We start from the raw sequence: 23,570 nt of genomic DNA on the forward strand, positions 1-23,570 counted from the left end.
AAGAGGAAGTTGCATATCTCTCTTTGTAACATGAGAGGCTAATAGTCCAGTGACTCTTAGGAGCCACCCTGGTGGTCTAAGCCCCATTGTTTCAGACACACTCTAAATCTAAAGCAAAATTTTTTTGATTTCTGTCCTAAAGAGCTGACTGCTTTCCTGAGAACTTTATGAGTACTTCCAAGAACACAGTTGATGCATACTGTCCCGTGTGAAAGAAGTGACTGTGGATTACATAAATTGATATTCCTAGCCTGCCAAAGAGTTGAATACCTTCCCTCATTCCTGCTGTCATATGTCTATACAGTCTTCATTGGCTGGCAGTGGTGGAGGCTGGGGTTTGGCTCGTGTAGGCCCCAGAAGCATGCTGTGTCTGCATTAATACTTCTATTAAAAAATACATTGCAAATATTTTTTGAAAGTTAAATATACTTCATGTTTGGCTACACAGTAACTAATATGTAGAGTTTGAGTTATTTAAATTATTTATTTAAGGAAAAAAAAGGAAACAAAAAAACACCCCACCCCACCCCGACTTTCTAAGAAGCCATACCCACTTTGCATCTGAAGCGCCAAACTCTTTGAACATACATAGTATCTAAGAGGTATTCTACCACGAGATGCTTTATTTTCTTTCTTCCATTTAGAAAATGTAATATAGGGAGCTGTGATAATTCCATTCACTGTCTTACAAAAAGAAATGTTTACCTGCTCAGATGGCAAAGGGTAATGTTAAGGATTTCTTCCTTAGCGCGTGGAGACTTGAGCAGTGCTGCTGTCTAGCAGAGACTTGGTACAGGTGCTTTTTGGCACATGGTTTCTGCTGTTAGCTGAAGTAGAAATGTTTGTAGGTAGGCCTGTGTGCACAGTTATTTTCACTAGGTTAGCTAAGTACTGACCTTTGCTGTGCAAATTTTAGAACAGGAGGCCAATTTTAAGTCAGTCATTCTTGTCCCAAAAACCTTCTTTGCCTTTTCCCTCCTCTCTGTGCAAGTGCCAGTAATGCTGCCCCCGTACAATTCCTCTCCCCCTACTTTTCAGGGGAGTGATGCTCCACACACTCCTCCTCTGCCCTGGCGGAGGTGGGGCTGACAATCAGCATGTGCTTCTCTCTAGAAATTGTCTTGCTCTGACTGATTCAGCCTTCAGTAGAGCCACTGCTGAGTACAGTTCAAGGCTTAACTGCTTGCTTGTGTTGGTAACCTAGCTGCAGACATAATCAGATGTCCAAAATATGGGAGCTGTTTTTTAAAATAAATTATATAGTCTCAGCTTTATGGTCTCTGCACAGGGGTCATATACGAGCCAGGCCTCTCATCACAGATGTGAAATGATCCTCTGTGAGCTTTGAAGATTTATTTTCTCTCTTTTTTTGGTCAAGCTTGATGCAGGTCTGTAACACTGATATTCCTGGTGGAACTGACTTGATGGTTCAGTCACCATTAAGCAATCATTTTGATATTATCTCTGAGAAATTAGAAGATAAAATAAAAATCTGAGTTGAAGAACTTCCTCAAGAAAGAGGTAAAGAGGTGTCAACTTTCTTTGAAACTTATCCAACTGGATAAATTTAAGGGAAAGTTAGCTTTTTGTCAGGAAGACTGATTTTTTTTTTTTTTTTGTTTAATATATCATATTTTCTAAATTTAACTGTTAAATACAAAATCTTGATAGTAAGATATATTTGAATAAATAAGAGGTTCTTTTGAGTTGTAAAAAAGTAAGGTTATAAGTCACTGTTGCCTCCCTATATCTCAAAAATGTACATCGTTGACAACACAATGCCTAGACCTAAGGTTCCCCATGATGGAATTTAATAACAAAAGATTCCAAATATTTGTCTGTTTGTACCATCTGTCTAATAACAATTAGAATTCTGTTTATTTTGGGGTGAGAAATAACACCAAAACAACATTGTCAAGTTTTCTTTAATACTGTCTACTTTGAAATACATTTTGGGAACGGAGTATTGGTAGGATAGAAAGTTGAGAGACTGCAGTGAGTTGGAAATCACTTTGATTTTATTTTCAAGAAAAATTAAATATGTAAAAAGATTTTCATATCTCAAATTCTGTTCTATAATAAATAATGTTTAATTTGAGAGTCCTTAAGTTTCCAAATGTTTCATAATTAAAATGCTTTTATGTATTATGTCTAATGGAAAAGTACTGGTGCTGTTTCACTGGGACAAAAATAAAGTGAAGGCAAAAGGTGAGTCTTTTCAAATCTCTAACTCAGTCTAGCTCTAAGAATAATATTAAAGTATGGCTAGTTAGGAATGTCTTGTCTTCTGTTTAGACCTCAGACACATTTTTAGACTGTTGGTTGTTCTTCCTCTGATGTTTATGGAAGCAGTTTGATTTTAAATGAAATCTGAATTCATTTGAACTGGGATTTGGTTAGCAGGGGAATGCACTTTTCAAAAATAGTTCTTTTTGTTGAACTAATTTCTAACATTTAAGTCAATGTAATGAATGTATTGTATGTGGAAAATAATCAAGGAAAACAAGCTTAATAATGTCTTCCATCCTTCTGACAGGTTGTGAAGATGAGAAAAGATGTGAAGAAGGCCAGAGTCCTGACTATTCGCAGACTAACCAGACACATTGGGAAATTAAAGTTGAAAAGGCCAGTTTTAAATATCAGTGTTCTTGTTTTTGTGTTTATAAATGAAACAGTATCTTAATTGTTTTTTAAAAAATGGAGAACTGGGAGAAACATGTATTATATTGAAAACTTAAGGCACTATAAATTCTATTTGTCATTTTTACATCACTTTAGATAGACTAAAAATGCTAACTAAAAAGCAGTTTCATAAAGCTGAGTTCAGATAACATTTTTAAAAGGGTTTAGAGTATTGGAAACCAATCCAAATCACTTAGAGAACCTTCTACAGCACCTTTTAAACAGTGTCAGACTTGGATCTTTTAGATTATTCCGCTGTTGAACGTAAGTTGTGGAACATTGTCTCACTGCAGTGAGCAAAAAATACTGTGCAGTTTGCATAGATGTACAGGTCATACTTGTTTTTTAGTAATGAGTATTGATTAATATTTAAGTAAATAGTTAAAGCAACATTTTGTAGATTATGTTTTTAAAAATAACTGGCCCAGAGTAACCTATGACGTATTATTGGAGATGGTGTAACATAAATCTGTTACTATGTTCAAAGTGTAAACTGAGGCTACTCTTCTCCCACAATTTTAGCAAATTGTACAAAATTAAAAGCAAGCCCAATGATCTTTTATATTTAAATATACAGATATTAATGCAATTATATTTGAGATAGCAGTTTCTCCTATGTATTGTTGATAGGAATTGTAGTTACTATTTTCTAATAAAGTAAAATTTGTCTTTCTTATAGTTCTGGTAAATCCTCAATGTTTTGTCCTCTGTCTGGAACAGCAGAAGCATTAGATTATGTTCAACTCTTTGCTAAAATATTCATTTAACAACAAGGGAATATCACTCTTGTGATATTTTTATTTTGCTATTTAGTATTAGTCCAGGGGGAAATAAAGTGAACAAAACCCAGATTTTTTTAATAAAGACTGACTTTATTTGCAGGGGTTCAGAAGACTTGAAATTAAAGAACCAAAAACGAGTTGAGAGATTAATAGAAGAAATCCATGCCATGAAGGTAATACCATGTTTGGATACTTAAATATTAGAGGCAATTCATTTTAGTAACAAAAAGCTTTGTCTGTTTTCTGGGACTGCATTACTAAAACTTAACAAATATTTCCAGAGCTGGAAAATTATGAATATTTGCATATTTCCACATTTGCTGCATCTGTCAAGGTGTTAGACAGTTTGAGTCTTAAGCTTGCCAGGCTAAACATGAATTTGTTTAGAAATGCGTGGTGCTTGAAGTTTTTACTATAAAGGTTAAAGTGCAAAAAGTTAACTCCATGCTTCTCAGGAGTATGGAAGGCATTTTGTGTACCTGACAATACAGTATCCTCATTGTCAGTTCTCTTAGCTTCAAGTGTGATGCTACTTGTATTTTATTTTCAACTTCAAAGTTCTGTGGTAGTTTGAAATTTTAGCTGCAAGGGACTGGCAACACTTGAGTCAGACCTTTTTTTTCTCTTCAGCCTTGCTGTCAATTGATACAGTTTCTGTATCTTATATGTTATGACACATCAGCAAATGCTTCCGAAACTTTATAACTTCGTGTTTTGTACTAGTCATAACCCAGTTTTGACTGATACTGCTTAAAATTGTGTGTGTTGAAATGAGGTACAAATTCCAGTCATAAGGCTTGAGCACAAGAGTCCTGTACTGGCCAGGAAAACTGTTTTCACATAATATGCCTGTTTTGTTTGTTTTTCCTGTAGTGATTAAATTACCCTGGGGGGGGGGGGGGGGGGGGGGGGCGCGGTGTTGGGTGTTAACATTCCTCTCTTTTTTTGGTGGTGTGGTTTTGTTTTTTTTTTAATTTGCTGATCCTTGCACAGATCTTAGTCTTCAAAAAATCTGGTAACTGGAAAGGCTTCATTGACCCATTTAGATGTGCTTTGTGCCAGATTCCTCACGTGGAATCATAGGGGTTTTTAGCCCACTACTTACAAAACAAGAGTCCTCACAAATCAATAAAGGGAAAAAGAAAATGGGCAGCACTGTATTAAAGGATACAGCACTGGTCAAGAACATGACAGTCATATTGTAGCATTCTGCTTTTCTGACTTGCCATCGGTCTTAAACTTGGTTTTGTGAGTGCTATTTTTTTTTTTTTGATGACACATTTATGTATCTGTTGGAGCATGATGAGGATCCTGGAAAAGTGTCTTGCTTTGTAATAGTATATAATAAGTGATCAGGTGTGGTGCAGCATTGAGCTTACAAGTCCATATTTTAAGGAGCTTCTGAGCGTGCTCCTGAGAGGGTTTCACTGCAAGATCCGTTCAGCACACATCTCCCAGAAGTGTTCGCTTTGTCCACATTGTGCTTTTCCTTCCAGGACTGGCTCATGCAGACATCCTAAAGGATGCCTGCATTCGGGGCTGTGTTGCCTAAGTACATTCAAGTTGTTTCTTCAATTGGCATTAAGGAGTGCAGGACTTGTAAGCGTTAACTTTAAGAGTGATTGTCAAGGGAGGATAGATTTGTAATCTGGAGAGGTGAAGGCAAACAAATTTTGCTTTGAAATAGTTTATAGAAAAGGAGGAGTCTTCAAAGTGAGCATCTGAGAAAAAGTTCTCCCACTTATCAGGCAAATAGCTAGTAAATGTGCTCAGTTATCTGAGATCGTGTTGTAAGTGGTCTTCATTGTTTAAAAAAAATGCATCCTTAGATTAATACTATATAACAAAAAGGTTAGTTTTCTTGGGGTTTTTTAGTCTTAAAAATGAACTAATAAACACTTACTAGCTCTGCAATATATTTGTTTCTTAGACGAAAGAAAAATCCCTGTTTCTTATGAGTCACAGCCTAAAAGGCACTAGTTTACATATTTCTTCTCCACTGTTGATTTCTAGACAACAGAGCTTTTTAGAGTTGGCATAGAAATATTCCTCATTCAGCATGGAAGAATAACAAGACAACTTACACAAAAATCATCGATATTATTTGAGATAGTGGGAGATTTTATATTGGTATAATGTTACTCCTAGCAACCTTTTGTCTTAAGTAATTGATCATACAATTCATAAAGAACTCTTTGCATATCCTGAATGGATAGTTTAGAATTTTTAGGAAAGAATGGACAGAATAGAAATGGCTAATAAGGTAAATTTGGTAAGCTGTCTACGAAGTTGCAACTTGGAGCAGGCTTGTATTATCCAGACTATTAAAGCAGTTTCAGTGTGTGGATCCCAAACAGTTGTGAGAGGTGGTACAAATCCTTTCAAAACTGATAGACTGTCTGTGTGCAGAATATAGAAATCGGTCATTTTCCAGGTAACATGCAGAAATAATCCATAAACTTCTACTCACCTGTTTTATGTAAGAAAAAATGTTTGCCTTCTCTCTTACTGAATGTTTAGTCTTGAGAAGTATAGCAAGCTGCAAAGAGAATTTCAGCTGAAAAGACAAAAACCAACAAAAATAATTACACCACGCAAAATGATTTGGAGCCAGAAAGTGGATGTTACACCAGAGTCTGACAGCATGTGTATTTTCAGATTAGAAGATTTCTTGAGATGGCTACTTACAACTTCTAGAACTTCTTTATTGGTTGGACAAAAACACAGAGGATTGCTGTAGGTCGAAGAAAATACATCTTTGAAAGAAAAGGAAAATAGTACAATTTTTTTCCTGAGTTTTTCCCAGTTGTGAAAGACAGCACACATCTTTCAAAATACTCATTTTTCTTCCATCAGTCAAAAACAGACCCAGACCACCTTTCCCCTGGTACATATCCAGAATTAAAAAAAAGCCTTCTGGGGACTGCCACCATGAACAGTATCTTTTGTGAAGGACTTTATGTATCTTGATGACCTCAGAAGGCACAAGAAGAAGATTCCATTTCACAGGCAATTTGTTTCAGGCCCAAGAAAGTGAGACTGACATTCTGGGACCTTGAACCAGTTAGTTGGAAAGAAGTCCTTAATGTGATGGCTTAAGTTTCCCTTACACAGGAAAAAAATCTGAGGGGTTGAAATCCCCATAAGGGGGAATTCCTTGCCTTCTTCAGAATTACACTTCTGCATTCAGCTGCCTGTAAACCCCCAGACCTTTTGTTCTAGTTCATTTACTTGGGGAATCTGTTTCTTGGTCAGCACAGAGTATTGGTATGGCTCTGCCACTTCGTGGAACAACTGTTACCTTTCATCCAGACTGTAACAACAACAAAAAAAACATCAATTGCTTAATGATCATCTGTTGTGGGAAGCTGGCTGCCTGCAGCTCAGCAGGACTTGTAAGAGCTGCTGTCCTTCTGAATGAGACAAATGTGAACTTTCAGTTACAAGATCTTAACTTTTACTAGTGTGGATCTTTGCTAATTACAATCTGATATTACAGGAAGGAGAAAATGCTTGCTGTTATTTGATAACTCTTGTCTTAACACTGACTCTTGGGGATGCTTTATTCCTGTCTTCAGGTAGACTCTGAAGAGACACTGGTAACATGTTTTCACTGTAAATATACTGTTTTCTAGGAGTGGGACATAATTAGACGATCACTTTTCAGGTTAAATATAGTGTCTGTGTCTAATTTTGTTTGTATATCCTGCACATACACATGCACAGTTCTGCGCATATTGAAAACCTCGGAAGTGTCAGTGCTGGGCTGTATTAAGAAACTTCCTGTTACTTGAATTTGAAAATAGCATATATTGTTGTGCTATTGTTGGAATGACATTTAATTTTTGATTCTATATGTTTTCATTGTGGGAGATTAAAAATAACTTATTTAGCAAATACAATTAATAATGTATCAAGCACAACAATCAGAAGTAAACATTGTGGGAAATGAGAGCAGTTAAAAATTCCAGCTACGTGGATGCAGGAATTGGGTTAATTGTTTTGCAGGATTTCTCGAAGCTATTGAAATAGTACACTGTTTTTTGAGTTCTCCAGATGTCTTGCTGAAACCATATAAAATATTTATTTAACAGGAAAAAAAGAACAGTATGATCCTTTCTAGTCCTCCTATGATACTACTTTTTTAACGTATAAAATTGTGTATACTTACAGGAATTTTTTTACTTCTTTGTCAGGCTTGATGATACTGTCAAAATGGATTCATTATCCATTGTAAAGTACTTCTTACCTTATTTAGGAAGGAATGATATTTTTTAAAGTTTCTTTACACAAAAATAACAGATTGTCTAGTGATTTCTTAGCAACATGTAGCTTACCTTGAAATGTTTAAATTTCTTGGCTGAAATTAGGTCTTAGTACAACTTTATGTGTTGACTTTACTGTGTATTTAGGAATAGTTTTTGCCTTTATCTTACAATGAAAACCTTGGTATTATGGCAGGTGTTACTATAGCAATATCATGTTTGGAGGATGCCCGTTAATGAGATATGGAAGGGCTGTTTGCAGTGCTTGAAGGGAAAATGTCTTCCAGTTGTTGAGAATGAGCAGCAGTTGGTTTACAGCCATTGTTAAATACCTTGGAAAGATACATTCTCTATCCTGAAAATTATCACTGGAGAAACAGATAAGTCAATACAGTGTTGGGGTTTTTTTAATACGCTTAATATACGGTATTTATCACAGAATAATGAGTTTAGTACAAGAGACACAGGAAAAAAATAATGCTTTATTCTAAATTGTTTTCTCTCAACTTTATATTTTAGCAAGATATGAACAGAAGTAGAGTTAAGTATGAATTCCAATATTACTGTCAAGCTTTTGAAAACCAAATCATTTTGTAGAGGCAGAGCCAGTCTTTGGCCCTGGAACAAAAATAATCCAATTTTGTGAACATAATAGTGATATGGGTGACAAATGGCTTTTGCTCAGGACTGGGTAACTGATGATTTTAGAGTAGCTCAGCCTTAAGGAGCTTGATAGATCTTTCTTTTAGTATGAACTTTTTGCATGGAATTTTTGTATCCTGAAATACCAGGCTTTTTCAAAAAGGCTTATCATTTTCTTCTAACAGTAGTGTTTTGGTTTTTGGTTAATGCTTTAATCTTCTATAGCCTTGGCTTCAGTTAAAATCTCACTGTAGAATTGTTTTAAGTAAGAATGAGGCCTAATGCACTTTGCAGTTCTGGTTTTTTTTTTTCCTCATAGCACATTTCCAACAGTCTTGCATATTTTCTTTCGTAATAGATAGCAGACTTTCATATTAATGTTATAGAATCTTTAACCTTTGAAGGTTTCGAAAGAGTAGTGGGAAGCTCTTAAACTCTAGTGTCATCAGTTTAGGAAGGGTCCTTGTTGCTTCTCAGCAAAAGACTGACACAGGAGTAGTCCAACTTCCACAATGGTATGGCCAGATGCCACTTAGACCATTTCAGGAAAGGAAGAGGGAGTAGAATTCAAAGCCGTTCAGCAGTCCCTCAGTGGAGCAGTGCAGATCCTTGCTTTGGCAAGTGTCTGATTTGTTGTCTACACGTGATGCATTTCTCTGCTTTGAGTGGTGAATAGATCCGTGTGTGCGTTACTCAGGAATGCATGTGCAAAAAGGCACTTTTAGGAAACACTGGATTTTACTGCTTGTGTTCTCAACAGCACGTTCTACTTTGCAAATGGCATTATGTGGCTCTTCTAGGTAATGTATGCCCTAGTAAGACAGATTATTTTTGTTATACGAATTCCGAATATTCATTTAGCAAATACCTCAAATTCTGTCAGGGCTGAAGTAGAAAGCTTTTCCAAGTAGAAGACACAATGTAAAGAGCACCTAATGTAATGCAGAAGAAGACAGCATGGATAAACAGTGTGTTCCTGGGCCGAAACACAAAAAGGAAGTCTGCGAGAGGTGGAAGCCAGAACAGACTACCTGGGAGGAATGTAGAGACACTACCTGAAAGCAAAAAGGTAGTTATAAAACAGAACTCGGGTGGTTTTCCAACTCATATGAATACGAAGGCCTACAGGAATGGCTTCTGTAAGTACACAAGTCCATCGGACTGGATACCTTGTACTTGGGGCACAGAAGGAGCTGACCAATGTCATGATGAGGCTGCTTTCAACATTTTTAAAAGGTCACAATAATTGAAACAGGTTACTGATGTTTGGACATGGATGATATTGTGAGTATCTGCTGCACACCACCAGATCGGGAACAGATAATAGAAGCATAAAATCCTTTAGATTGGAAAAGACCCTTAAGATCATAGAGTCCAACAGTAAACCTAACACTGCCAAGTCCACCACTAAACCATGTGCCTAAGCACCACATCTACATGTCTTTCCAATACCTGCAAGGATGGTGACTCACCATTTGGTGAAGAAATTTTTCCTAATATCCAATCTAAACCTCTCCTGGTGTAACTTGAGGCCCTTTCCTCTCATCCTGTAGTGAGGGGCCCAAAACTGAATGTAGTATTTGAGGTGTGGCCTCACCAGAGCCAAGTGGAAAGAGACAATCACTGCTCTTGTCCTGCTGGCCACACCATTCCTGATACAGAGGTGAAGACCCCTTTCCAGATGACTTCCCACCAGCATCCACAGCAGATAATCTGCCATCAGTGCCCTGCCCTTGCCTCCGACCGCCTCCCAGGACACCACACGCTCCACCTGGCCCAGGTCTGGGGACTTGCCACTGCCCCTCAGAGGGGATGAAGGAAGCCTCCCCCGCCACCTTGGCTGGGCAGAAAGTCCTCCTCACGCCTACATCCACACCACCCCAAGGAGGTGGAAGATGCGTCTCCCAGTCTACAGGCCAGCACTAGAGGCACTGACACTGCAGACCATGACGCTGGCAGGACCTACACCTGTTAGCACCCATACGGCCAATTTCCACAATGTGTGCGAGGAGGCTTTAGAAGGCAACAACAAAACCCAGGGCAAGAGAGGAAGGGGAAAAGCCCAAAATGGAAAGGGGCAAAAAAGGGTGTGTCTGGGCGGTCTCCCATCCCAGTACTAACCAGGCCCACCGCTGCTTAGCTTTAGAGACAGGGCACGTTAAGGGTGGTGTGGCTGCACACACTGTTCCTGCCAGCACTGGCCTAAGCCCCCTTGCCTGGCCCATCCCCACTTTCCCCAACACCAGCTTTCCCCCATGGCCATGCACACCCTCCCCGGGGTATAGGTGATGCCTTCTTCAGACAACTAGAAGAAGTCTCATGTCCACAGCCTCATGCGGACTTGAATTGCCCCACTATCTGCTGCAGCAATATTAAACGACAGCTGTCAAGCAATCCAGGAGATTTTTGGAGAGCACTGATGCTACCTCTTTAATGCAGGTGATTGAGGAGCCAATGACGGATGGTGCTTTTCTGCACCTGATATATGCAAACAAGGAGGAACTGGTCAGCAAGAGGTAGGTCAGGGGCAGCATTGCTAGCAGTGACCCCAAGGTGGTAGAATTCAGGATACTGAGAGAAAGGAGCAAAAAAAATAAGCAGGATCACAACCCTGGACTTGAGGAGAGCAGTCCTGGAGGGGAGTCCAGGAGAGGTTGATTTTTCAGGTATTGCCAGTGCCGACCTCAAGAATGAACCATTCCAGCCCAAAGGAAGTCAAGCAAAGGCAGCAGGAGGCCTGCAGGATAAAGGAAAAGATCATGACCAGCTCAAATGTAAAAGGGAACCATACAAGGTGGAAACAGAGACCCTGCAACCATCTATGCTAGGCTGGGAAGCAACTTTTCAGGAAAGGACCTTGGTGTCCTCGTGGACCCCAGCTGACCGTGAGCAAGCAATGCACCCTCATGGCAAAGGCGTTGCCAGTCTCCTGGGTTACGTTAGGAAGGGCATTGCCAGTAGGTTGAGGGTGGTGGTCCTTTCTATGCAGATCTGGTGAGACACATCTGAAGTGCTCAGTCCAGTTCTGAGCTCCCCAGTGCAAGAAAGCTAAGGGCATCCTGGATCAAGTCAAGTGAAGGGTCGTGAGGGTGCCTATGGGACTAGAGCATCAAGGAGCGGGTGAGAGAGCTGGGACTGTTCAGCCTTGAGAAGGCTCAGGGGGGTCTTATCAATGTGTATAAATACCTGATGGAAGTAGTGGTGCCCACTGATAGGACAGGAGGCAATGGGCACAAACTGAAATACAATAAACTCTGTTTAAACCTGAGAGGAAACATTTTCACTGTAAGGGTGATTAATAACTGTAACAGGTTTTCCAAGGAGTTTGTGAAGTCTACATCCTTGGAAATACTCAAAACCCATCTGGACATAGCCCTGAGAATGTCTAGGAAGATGGAGCCATTCTTTCTTCAGAGGTATCCAGTGAAAGGATGGTGGGTATAAATTATATCCTGGAGAATTCTGTCTTCCTGTGTGGGGAGCAGGGGGGAATTCACCAGTGGGGTGATAAAATGCTGAAAAAGCAAAGAGAGGGTGTGGGATTTCAGTCCTTGAAGGTGTTCTAAACTCAAGGGCTCTGGAGAGCCTTCTCTGTCTAGAGCTGCTTTGGGCAGAAGGTTACACTAGATATGGAGGTCTCTTCCAGTGTACATAATTCTACGTTTGCAGAAACATAAAAGGGATTTTAAAGTTAGGAACACTAAAACTGTAGATGTACAATAAAATATTTTAGATTTAGTTAGGAGTGAAAACCATCTCATTCAGTCAGTTGTTTTTCCTCATTAAGAAATAGCTTTGGGAATAAGTCAATAGAGTTGCATGCCTAAGTTTCAATATGCATAAGTAACTGCTATACTGTAGATTTACCTTCCAAAGAGTGTGTGGAAGAGCATCATAAACAGTATTGAATATAGGCAGCTAGGTCAGTTGCTTGAGAATACACTGTATGGAGCAGTACCATACCTCTGCTTGTCTGGACAGTGGCATTTTAATAATGCTTAAATTGATGAACTTATGGATATTCTGTTCTGTGCTAGTTTGTATTATTGAACTGGTACTACCAGTAAATAGACCTGTTTTAGAGAATATGTAAACAAGTGGCTCTTAGTACATTTTCTGTGCAAAACCAGCAAAGATAATTTGTTTGACAATCAATGTCTCATGACTGGAAGTGAGGAAGAAAGCATCATATATTTCTGTATTTAATTGGTTGCAGCACAGTGTTTTGTCATCCTTTGCATATGAATATTAAAGCATCCTGGGCATTGGATTAGAAGGGCAAAAGGGTTGGTTGCTTCAACTTCAAAGTCAGGGTTTTGTCTCTTTCACTTTTACAGTACGCTCTCTCTCCAGCTCGTCTATCAAGACTATCGTGATAGGTGGTTGGATATGCTCACTAATACCTTTTCTTTTTTCTAATCATGAATTTCCATGGAATTCCTCTTCTGTGATATCCTTGTAGGAGATAATTCCTCAGCAATTCATGAGCATTTTGTTTCAGAAATATTATGAATTTCTGATACTGAAAAAACTCTTACTTGAAAAAACTTCTTTCTTCCTGTTTCTGAAATTAAAACCTTCACATTAACATTGAAATAATGAGCAAAGACAATGTTACACTTCCACAGAGAAGTAAGAGTCTGAACAAATACAAATTATTTTTGGAGCAAATGTTGGTATGTGTAATTGCTCTCCAGTCAAGACAGTAAGGATGTGGCTTCTGAATGGAATTTACTTCATGGAAATTTTGCTTATGCCTGTCTACCAATATGTATATACACTTATCCTTAGAAGTGAATGATGACAACTTTTTCTGTCAAAGCACAGATGTTTTGGTCTTCCTAGCTCAGGTGGAAAGCATACAGAAGTGATGAGCTGAATTGATGTCTGCTGGGATGTCTTTCTCAGTGTTTAGGAGGTCTGAGAGTTGACTCTTCTTGATTAATAAGAATGAGGGAGGAATGCGTGCCAGGAGGCTACATAACCATGTCTCCTCGGTATACCCACTTTCCTTGAATATTCACAGAATCATTAAGGTTGGAAAAGACCCTTGGGATCATTGAGTCCAACCATCAGCCCCACTTTACAAAGTTCTCCCCTACACCATATCCCCCAACATCTCATCTGAACAACCCTTAAACACATCCAGGGATGGTGACTCCACCACCTCCCTGGGCAGCCTATTCCACTGTCTGACCACTCTTTCTGTGAAAAATTTTTTCCTAATGTCCAGTCTGAATGTCCGCAGTTGGAGTTTAAAGCCATTCCCTCTTGTTCTATCACTTATCACCTGTGAGAAGAGACCAGCACCAACCTCTCTACAATGTCCTTTCAGGTAGTTGTAGAGAGTCATGAGGTCTCCCCTTAGCCTTCTCTTCCTCCAATCACTCCTCATAGGATTTATTCTCCAGGCCCTTCACCAGCTTCGTTGCCCTCCTCTGCACTCGCTCCAGCACCTCGATATCTCTCTTGTGTTGAGGTGCCCAAAACTGGGCACAATACTCCAGCTGTGGCCTCACCAGTGCAGAGTACAGGGGGACTACCACCTCCCTACTTCTGCTGGTCACACTATTTCTAATACAAGCCAGGATGCCGTTGGCTTTCTTGGCCACCTGGGCACGCTGCCGGCTCATGTTCAGCTGCCTGTCAATGAGAACCCCCAGATCCTTCTCTTCCAGACAGCTCTCCAGCCACACCTCCCCAAGCCTGTAGTGATGCAAGGGGTTGTTGTGGCCCAAGTGCAGGACCTGGCACTTGGCCTTGTTGAAGCTCATCCCGTTAACATTGGCCCACTGATCCAATGTATCCAAGTCTCTCTGTAGAGCCTCCCTATTCTCATGCAGATCGACACTCCTGCTTAACTTGGTGTCATCTGCGAACTTACTGATGATACACTCTATGTCCTTATCAAGATCATCAATAAAGATGTTAAACAGAAATGGTCCCAACACCGAGCCCTGAGGAACACCACTTGTGACCGGCCGCCAGCTGGATTTAACCCCATTGACCACCACTCTCTGGGACCGTCCATCCAGCCAGTGCTTGACCCAGCAGACCGTATCTACCACCTTTTTCTGACATGATGCTTTAAGTAGTGAGAACGTGGGTTGGATACTCGCTGAGTTCTGTTCTTAATATTCAGAACATTTCACGTTACTTTCATTGATACATTGCTTCCATTCATGTTTATGCTAAAATGAGAACCCCCATATTTAATATAACTGTTTTCCTGTTTGCTTTTCTTGCGGGATCAAAATACCTGAACTAAGCAAGCTTAATCTCAGCATGGGAAAGCTGTAGAATAGGATACATTTTTTTCTAGGTAGCAAGCATAAAATAATACTTAGAATTGTAAGAAAAACTGAGAGAGAAATGTAGGGGGAAAATCTTGACTGTACAGTTATAATTTGGAATGAGAAAACAATTGACAGCCATTCCTACTGTTCTATTTCATTATGATAATAGAAGTAATGATTTTTTTTTTTTTACACCAAATACTGCTTTGGTTTACATAAAAAAAGATGGGTTGCATTTCTTAAATAATAGAAGTCAGTAAAAATATCGCCAGCTTCATTTTCAAGACTTCATCATTGACAAGATACTTAAATAGAAGCAGTTATAATGTGGTTTTTTTCTTATGCACTAGATTCTTAGTTACAAAGTGAAGACAGATCACAAAGGCAGCTTTTTGTTGGATTTGAGACAACTTAAGGAAAATATTAAAGTAGGTGCTCATTAAAGACTATCTTAAAAATATGGCTTGCAGATGAAGCTTTTTCCTCTTGAGTCTTGCGTAAGAATTTTACTATCTTATTTTTTGTAAGGATGCAAAATAAGCTATTTTCACTTTCTAAAAAGTATGGCTTGCAGATGAGACTCCATGTCCTTTCTGAATTCTGCATAAGTATTTTTATTGTTTATTTTAATAAAGAGGCAACCTTTGCAGTAGTACAAAAAACAAATTAATGCAACCCATATGCCTTAATTTATTTGAAAATTGAGCAGTGACAGAAAACCAAAACACCTGTTATTATTCAAAATAATGACAGAAATATCAGCATGTTTTTGTGCTCATTTTGAAAATATTTATGCATATTCAAAATAGATACTTTTTTGTTGTTGACTTTTTTCATCATCCCAATGTATATTTATTTCAGTTTAGTGCACCAACTTGGCCCTCTTTGTTAACCTTCTCCGTAATTCATCTGAACCTGAGATAGAGAATAAAGTTTCTGTAAGCACTGCATACCTTTTCTTTACATTTTGGCTATCCCATGCTGAGGTGTACTAATAGTTGACAAGTAAGATGGTCTGCTCTGAGGCAGTTCTAGTTAATTTCTTGTTGCATGCTAGCTGGTCTTTGTACTTAAATGTATTCTGGAGGAGCTAAGATATCTCCAGTAAGTAGTGAATCTACTTAGTATGGTGGATCAATATTAAACTCTCTCAGTATCCTTAATCAACTGTTCTTCTTAGGACTCTTTCTTCTGAGGAAAGTTCCCACAGAAATTAGGTCTTTTGTTCTTCACAGGTATAAAAGAAATCACTCTTGAGTATTGTAGTAAAGGTTTTATTCTTATTTCTTCTAATTGGAGGGGTTGGGGAGAGAAATTGGAGACCTACTGTAATTATCTGTATAGTCACTTGGAAACTAATTAATTCAGAATGGTGACTGCAGCTGCTATGACACTTTATTCCTATTGATGCTTTTGTGTGTAAAATCTTATTCCCCCATGGTTACCTCCTGCTTACAAAAAAACATATAAAGTCTGTTCTGGGAATGTAATACTAATGTAAATATGACTTCAGTGCTGGACAGACTCATTGGCACTTTTATTAAAGAATGGATTTAGTGAACGCATGGGTAAATAGGATGAGGCAGAATAATTGTACCTTTAGGAGATGAAAGTCATGCCTTGCAAAACAGTGGGAGTTCTTTGAAGGAATAAATACATACAGTGGATGTTGCTGATAGAGCCTGTATATTTTTTAAAATTTCCAAAAAGCTGTTGTCCAGCTTTCACCAAAGCCTCTGGTGTTTCTTTGTGGTTTTGTTTGTTGGTTTTTTTTTTAAAAAAAGCTGTTTCTGAATATGAGTTTTTTTAGTCACAGAGTTAAACATAATAAGTGGAAGAGAGAAATAGATGGAAATAGATGGAAAGCTAACAGTGGAGTTCTGTGGAGATCAGTGCTGGAAATGATTCAGGAAAAGAATGAATGACAGAGCTGGATGATCCATAATTTCAGGATAGTGAAGATACTAAGACACTGCAGAATAATATTACAAAACTGACTAACTGGGCAATAAAATGACTAAGGAAATACAATAGTGATAAATGCAAAGTAATGCATGTGGTGGTGAGAGAGAATTACATTTCCAGTGGTTCATTTTCATTGGATCAAAATTGGCTATTACCAGTGAGGAGGTGGATATTTGAGTTACCATAGATACCTATGTGAAAATGCTGTATTGCTATTTGGTGTCTTCAGACAGTCTGTTCCTATTTAAATCAATTGTTTTACTGTATACTGCAGAAATCTTCTAGTGTATTTAAAAAAAAAAAACAAAACAAAACAACTAGTAGAAGTATAAGGAGAAGCATCAAGGAAGGTCAGAGATACAGCATAGCATCTACAGAAGGTGTAACAAAATTAAGATAGGATTCCCCAGAATACAAGGTGAACTACTGATGTTGGAGGTTTACGGAAGTCATGTATTTGTCCTGGGTAGTTCTTTTGCACTTTGTATACCAATATTTACTCAGGAGCTTTTAGCAGCCAACATGGAAATCTGCAGGTATTGAAAAAAATCATGTTTTTCATGTTTTGTTGCCAGATCTTTTATTTCCACCTTTATCCCTCAGCTTGTGCAAATGAGATAGCAGGTTTGTCAAGTTTCAAGATCTCTAGGAAGGGACAAAAAGTAATTTATTTTCTTTCCCATGGCACTTTAAGAGAAGACTGGGGGAGGAGTACTTTTCCTGGAGATAGTGCATACTGGGAAGGGGAATGGAAAAAGAAAATTCTTTCTTTCTCCATTGTGTCTAATCTTTGAACTCCTTTTATGCCCTCTGGAAGCAGACAAAAGAGCTGTGTATATGGCTCTGTGCATTCACTCTTCTGCCTCTTTCTGCATTTCTCTGGGTTCTTCTGTCTTCATTATTAATTTCTGTTTCTGTGTGTTCCAAACCAGAATCTAGCGGGTGGGAACATTTGTCAGTCACTGTCTATATTGGGAACGTTGTGAGAATATAATACACCCTCTTCCTGGCTGCTTTGGTGGCAGTCTTACTGGCTCAAATTCTTGCTGGGAGAAAAGAGGCTAAACTGAGAAAGAGGTGGCTTTCTGCTAGTTGTGCATAGCGTCCCCTTCTGGCAGGTAATGCTGTTTTCCTTTAATTTTTACAAAAGGAGTTCATCTGGCAACCAGCGATACTGGCAACGGTTGTGAATACCGGGGATAGTAATTCAAAACCAAAGATAGTTCCAGCCAACACAGGACTGCTTGGAAATATGTTAACCCTGAAATTGCATGTGGTTGTTATTTTAATATTAGAAAAGCAGCATGGAACAAATTGCCAGTACAGAGTGAAATTACAGATTGTACCAGTCCAAGTGAACACTGACATTCAGAACTAAAAGATGTTTGAAGAAAAAAGAGTATTCAAATAACAATAATTTTGGCATCATCATGCTTGCTGTGCTAAATAATCCAGTGAGCTTGTTTTTTCCTCTTTTGTAACTTTTCTTTTGAATGCTTGTCATTGTAGTTTACTTTCATAATACCTTCTACTTCTGAAATTGTCACAAGATTACAGACTTGCTAACTTTTTTTTTGTATCAGATGGTGAAAACAATGACTGTTGCTCCCTGAATGTGGCTACTGAATCAGATGGGAACCTCCAAAATTAAACAATTCATTTCATCTAATTGACTAAATAAAATGCCAAGTTCACAGTGTTCATCTCAGTAGACTGATGTAATTGCTGGCACTTGACTTGCATACCTCTTGAAATATTAAATTAGTTTATAAACGTGGCAGACAAGAGCAGCCTACACTTGACAAATAAAGTTTGGGTATTTTACAACAGCTTAAACAAACTAGCCATGTTAACTCTTCTTTTGGAGAGTTGTTTTTTCATTATATTTTGTTAATAAACTGCATGGATAAGTAGTCTTTGCCTCAGATGCATGCTCTGCTTTTAAGAGAGGTTGTATAGCATAGCTGAATAAGGACATTTAGCTAGAGGAAGGTAACCATTTGGACAAAACTATGTTTATAGGAATATTGTACAGTTTTGTTTGAGTATTTTAATAACTTTAATTTTCCAGATAACAATAAAACCATAAAACTATAAAATTTTGTGCTGTGAAACTTAGTAGATGAAAACTCACAGGTTGACATTGAATTTCACTTGGATCTAAACTGAGACAGCAATACTGTAGACATTTAGTAATGTTTAAAATTGGTGCCAGCAAAAACCTGACACCAGTGTAGTTTACAAAGAGAACAATTGCTAGACAAATTCCACTTGAAATACATTCTTTCATTCCCAATGATTAACTGTAGTTTTGGAGTCTTCTTTTTTTTTAACAGGTTAGTAATAGTTAACTCCCATCAAAATCAAATGCCATATATTCATCTTAAGTGAGATGGTTGTACAGCTTTTGATTTTTTGGGAAGTTCTATTCTGATAATTTCCTCCAGTGACTTTGGTCACTGGACCTTCTTTGGTTTTGTTATTTTAAAATGAGCATTAAGTTTTACTATTTTTTCTTAATCTGTTCTGTAGCATTCCTGCCCAAGTTGTTATTAATCCACCAAGGCTGAAAATTAATGATTTCAAGGAAGATTATTTTTTATTTTTAGAAGTCATTAAAATAAAAGGCAAGTTAAAACAACATTAAATTCCATAAAGCTTTTGAAATGTAAGACAATCGATGAAACATGCAAAGTCATTAAAAAATACATGAAATTTTCTTTAGTGTATACTTTTAGGAAAATTAGCAACTGTAGAACCCTTTCTTTTTATGCTTTCCTTCCTCTTTGTAATATAGAATCTGGATACTTGATAAGTGAAAAATACTATAATTACTGTAGGACATAATAGTAATCTTAAACCCTAATGATACAGGGGAATGTATTTAAATTATAATTCCCTTAATTTGTCTGCAATTAGAGAGAGTATGTCTTCATTTCTACTGGATAAAACCAGTATGTGATGATATGGAATCTAGTCATCCAGTCAGGTTGCTGGGAAAAGCTTTGTTGGCTAGACTGGTGGAACAAAAAACATCTATGGAAGCTTTTATTGTGGTTTTGCTTTCCTGTAGTTTTCTGTTCTTTATGACACAGGTATTTACAGTAAAATTTGATGTCTATGGAAAGCTAAATCTGTACGTCTGCATACTTTGAACTTTTATCATTGGCTGTAAGCTTAGCAAAAGTTTTGAAGTCATGTATTTAAAGAAGATGTCATTCCTGAAAATGTGCGAACTTCTGAAATAGTATTTATTCAAACATTTATTAGTAAATATTTGTAAGACTGATAGTGTGAAAACAGTTTAATAAAAGTTCCTACAACATGCAGTTAATTGAAAATTCCTACCCCCATTGTAATGTGATGTGTTATTTTCATTTAGAAAAAAGAATCTATTAGTAATTCCTGATTTATCTTGTTTATATTAATTTTGAGTGCACTTATGCCTCAACACGCAGTCTTTACTGTGTCAGTAAATTACATTATACTAGATGAAAAGGACTGGGAATCCATCTTCCCAAACACATTCACACTACAGAGGTTAATCGGCTAATTATTGTCTTCTGTGGTCTCTGTTAGTACGCAGTATATTTTTGTAAGCTTTACATGTTTGTAACACTTAGATTTTGTGTACATCTGTAATTTGGAAAGCAAGGGTTTATGCCGGTGAGCTGCCAGTGAGTCACCAGAGAAACCATGGTAGTAGCTCCCAAATAAAGAAGGTGAGGGAGTCTATCTGGAAAGTTCAGACTGTGGCATAAATATGCACAAACACTGAAAATCCTGAGTGTCACCTTGCCGGGAAGAATGGCGAGTCCACCTGAGCAAGGCAGAGAGATCTTTACCTTAGTGTGAGTAGATTAAGCATATCTTGGCTTTAATTTCTTTACCTAAGCATTTTATAAATATTACTATGTCTGTTTCGAGTATTACACATAAATGCTTTTAAGAATGAACTGAGTGTAGTTTGTGAAGCATAGCAAGGCCCTTCTCTGTGTAGTACAGGGTGATTCTGTAAACTGGGGGAACTGAAGTGCTGAAGTTTTCCTAGCGCATCCTCTGCCATGAGCTGCAAGCATCCCAAGAACCTAAGAAGAAATCCCTATTTCAGCTGCATGGGCCAGCGTGTGAGCTGACACTTCTAGGATTAGTGGGTGCAGGTTTTTTCTAAATGACTGCTGGGAAGAAGAGAAAAAAAGTCAGAAAAGCTTTTAGCATGGAGTTATCTAGATACTTGCTTGACTCATGAAGGCCAATAATATTCTGAGCAGTCTGTATACCTTCTTAATTTTCTGGGAATCAGTCAAATTCAGACCTGTGACAGGGGTGGCTCTAACAGCTCCATCCTAGACTCTGTGTGAATCAGTCTACCTCTAATGAGACTGCTGTTGGCCCTCACTGGATTCTCACTTGTGGGTTGAAAATCTCAGTTCTCTTAAGCAGCAATTTGGAACTCTTGGTAACTGTGGCTTAATGCTTTCACATCCATGGCTGAGAAACATTATATAAAGTATCTGTTTGCAGTCTGCTGCAACAGGACGCATGGCAGGTCTTTTTAGAATTGAAATGATGAAATGCTGGATTGAATTCCTGATGAAAAAAATCTGGTTTTTATTTGCCACGCTTTCAGATTGTGCTGTATTTTTAGTAGAAATATATGGGTGCAAAGGCTGGAGATTTCTGGGTGCTGCTAGCAACAGAATTTTTAGTATCAAAGTAGTGCTACTGTATCCATTTAAATTAATGTATCAGTTTATATTTTTGTTAATCAGGAATGAAACATTTCAGTGATTATCCAATCTATTTCTTAGCACCAAGTAAAATAAATGGGGCAGTTGCATCATTCGGGCATTCTCATGTTGTCATTCAGCCAGAGAAGATAAATATGGTTTTGGAATTACTTGGCACAGTCAACAAATCAGGAAATCATTAAAACAGAAGTCTTGAGTCTTTAGGTGTCAAAAGCTTTACTGCAGAAGGTACAGTCACAAACAAGTAGCAAATACAGTGTACCGAGTTTATCTAACATCAGGTTACAGTTAGGGAAATTGAACACAAATCAGTAGACCTCTCTGGAAGGATTTTATGTAATTTAAAGGTGATGGATAAAGATGATTGTGACCTGGATTGCCTGGATTCCACTGAGGAAAAAAAGTAAAGCCAAATGGAAGATTAAATTTCCAGGAGTAAGGAAGGCTATGGGCTCTTTGTGTAGAATGAGAGTTTTCTTCTATATGATATTACCAAGACAGATACTGCATCCCATTTTATTCCTGTTTTTAGAACTGTAGATAGAGAATGAGAGCAAATGTAGAAAAGACTTGGAGAAGTTACATATGGACAAATTTTCATTCTGTGGTAGATGAAGTTCAGGACGTTTAATTTCTCAAAATGGGGCTTGAGAGGTGACTTGGTAGTAGTTTATAAATACTGACAGGAAGGCAACCAGCTACTCTAAAGTGCTTAATTTTGTCTGTTGATAAAATTACATAGTGATTTTTATAACAAAGCAGATATATCAGTGTAGCACTGACCTGTTTAATAAACTTATTAATAATCTTAAGCCACACTTAACTTGACAATATCAGATTTTTACTTACCAGTTTAAAGGTTCTGTCCTACTGTTCTGTTTATTAATTTTATCCAAATTCCCCTCCTGGCAATACTATTCATCTTGGTTTCACATCTGGTAAAATAGGGGCTTGCAGGGATATGGCCTGGGGAGTGGATTTATTTTATTTTTTTTACATAGGCAGCATGCCATTTAGTTTGTTACGGTGGTCCACTAATGAGACTTACATCTACAGAAATTATTTTGTGTGTATATATATACACATAGATATTTAGGCAGTTACTGACAAAGGATTTGGATTTGTTCAGGGGGAAAAAGGGTCACTTTTTTTTTCATAATCACTTTGGTATAACCAATTAGATTAATGCATTTTTTGAAAACAGGCCTTCATAGCTGAAACAAACTTGTAGTCTTATCATGGATTTAGCTTCTTTTGAAAAGCATACAAACTTTCAGGTGAACCATGGCTGATTTATTTCACTATTTTGAAGATATCCTACTTTTTAAGTGTGTGATCCCATTTTTGTGTACTTTCACAGTGGTATTATTTACACTAAGAGTCAAAGACTACTTTTGCTCTGAATGACTAAAATAGTGAACTTTTACAGGCTATGGGGAACAAATTGATTCTGACAAGAAGCCATGCAGTGATTGTAGGAAAAAGAAGCTGAAAACCTGTTCTGAAATGAGTTGAGTTTGGGGTTTTTTTCCTATCCCTTTCTCCTCACTAAGAAACCTAGAAAAATGACAGAAAACAGCAAAACGAGACTGAATGCTGTGGAAAAATGCAAGAAAGTAGTCTGAAACATCTGTTCAAGGGTAAAAATTATCATAATATTTTAAACAATGTAAGTGCAGTAATGGCTAACAAATTACAATTGAGATTTCACCAGAAATACTTGATTTTTGGTATGGGTGTTCTGTTATGTAGTTGTATATACTCTGATTCTATTACTTTTTTTTTTAATAGAAATTCCTCCATTTAAAGACAAATATCATCTCACAAAGATGATGTATATGGAGTGATTTCATAAGGAAAGGCTGAACACTCATACAGCTACAAAAATGTGAGAAAATAATGAGGAAAATGAATGAATTGTATGATAAAGGTAAAAGAAAAATACTAGTCAAAAGAAAATTGAAATTGGGTAGTTTTTAATGGTGAGGACTCCTAAATTGTTTCTACAGGCCACTACTGGCAAGCTTTTTTTTTCCTGAGTCATCTAAAACTGCCTTAAACAGCATACCTGGGAATACATTTTATGTGAAGAATCTTGCATTTCTGAGATGTTAAAGCCTCATCCGACAGGGTTTTTTTCTCTTTCCTGTCTTCTGAAGGCTATTCCATAAATTACATTTCCATACC

General features: G+C 37.7%; 1 protein-coding gene across 5 annotated transcripts in view; it reads left to right on the forward strand.

Moving 5' to 3' along the window:
• The window catches only part of SRFBP1 (serum response factor binding protein 1), a 76,981-nt gene that overhangs the window by 20,892 nt on the left and 32,519 nt on the right, over positions 1-23,570 (forward strand). For 4 of the 5 annotated variants that reach the window (XM_074855316.1, XM_074855315.1, XM_074855318.1 and 1 more), the window contains 2 exons: positions 2,537-2,625; positions 3,565-3,637. In XM_074855316.1, the coding sequence (XP_074711417.1) occupies positions 2,546-2,625; positions 3,565-3,637 (153 nt within the window). In that variant the 5' untranslated portion in view covers positions 2,537-2,545. Of the gene's footprint in view, positions 1-2,187; positions 2,209-2,536; positions 2,626-3,564; positions 3,638-23,570 lie in introns of those variants that run through there. The other variant, XM_074855319.1, reaches the window with a different exon arrangement.

The sequence above is a fragment of the Strix uralensis genome, chromosome Z (assembly GCF_047716275.1).
Source record: "Strix uralensis isolate ZFMK-TIS-50842 chromosome Z, bStrUra1, whole genome shotgun sequence".
In the NCBI taxonomy this organism is placed as follows: Eukaryota; Metazoa; Chordata; class Aves; order Strigiformes; family Strigidae; genus Strix; species Strix uralensis.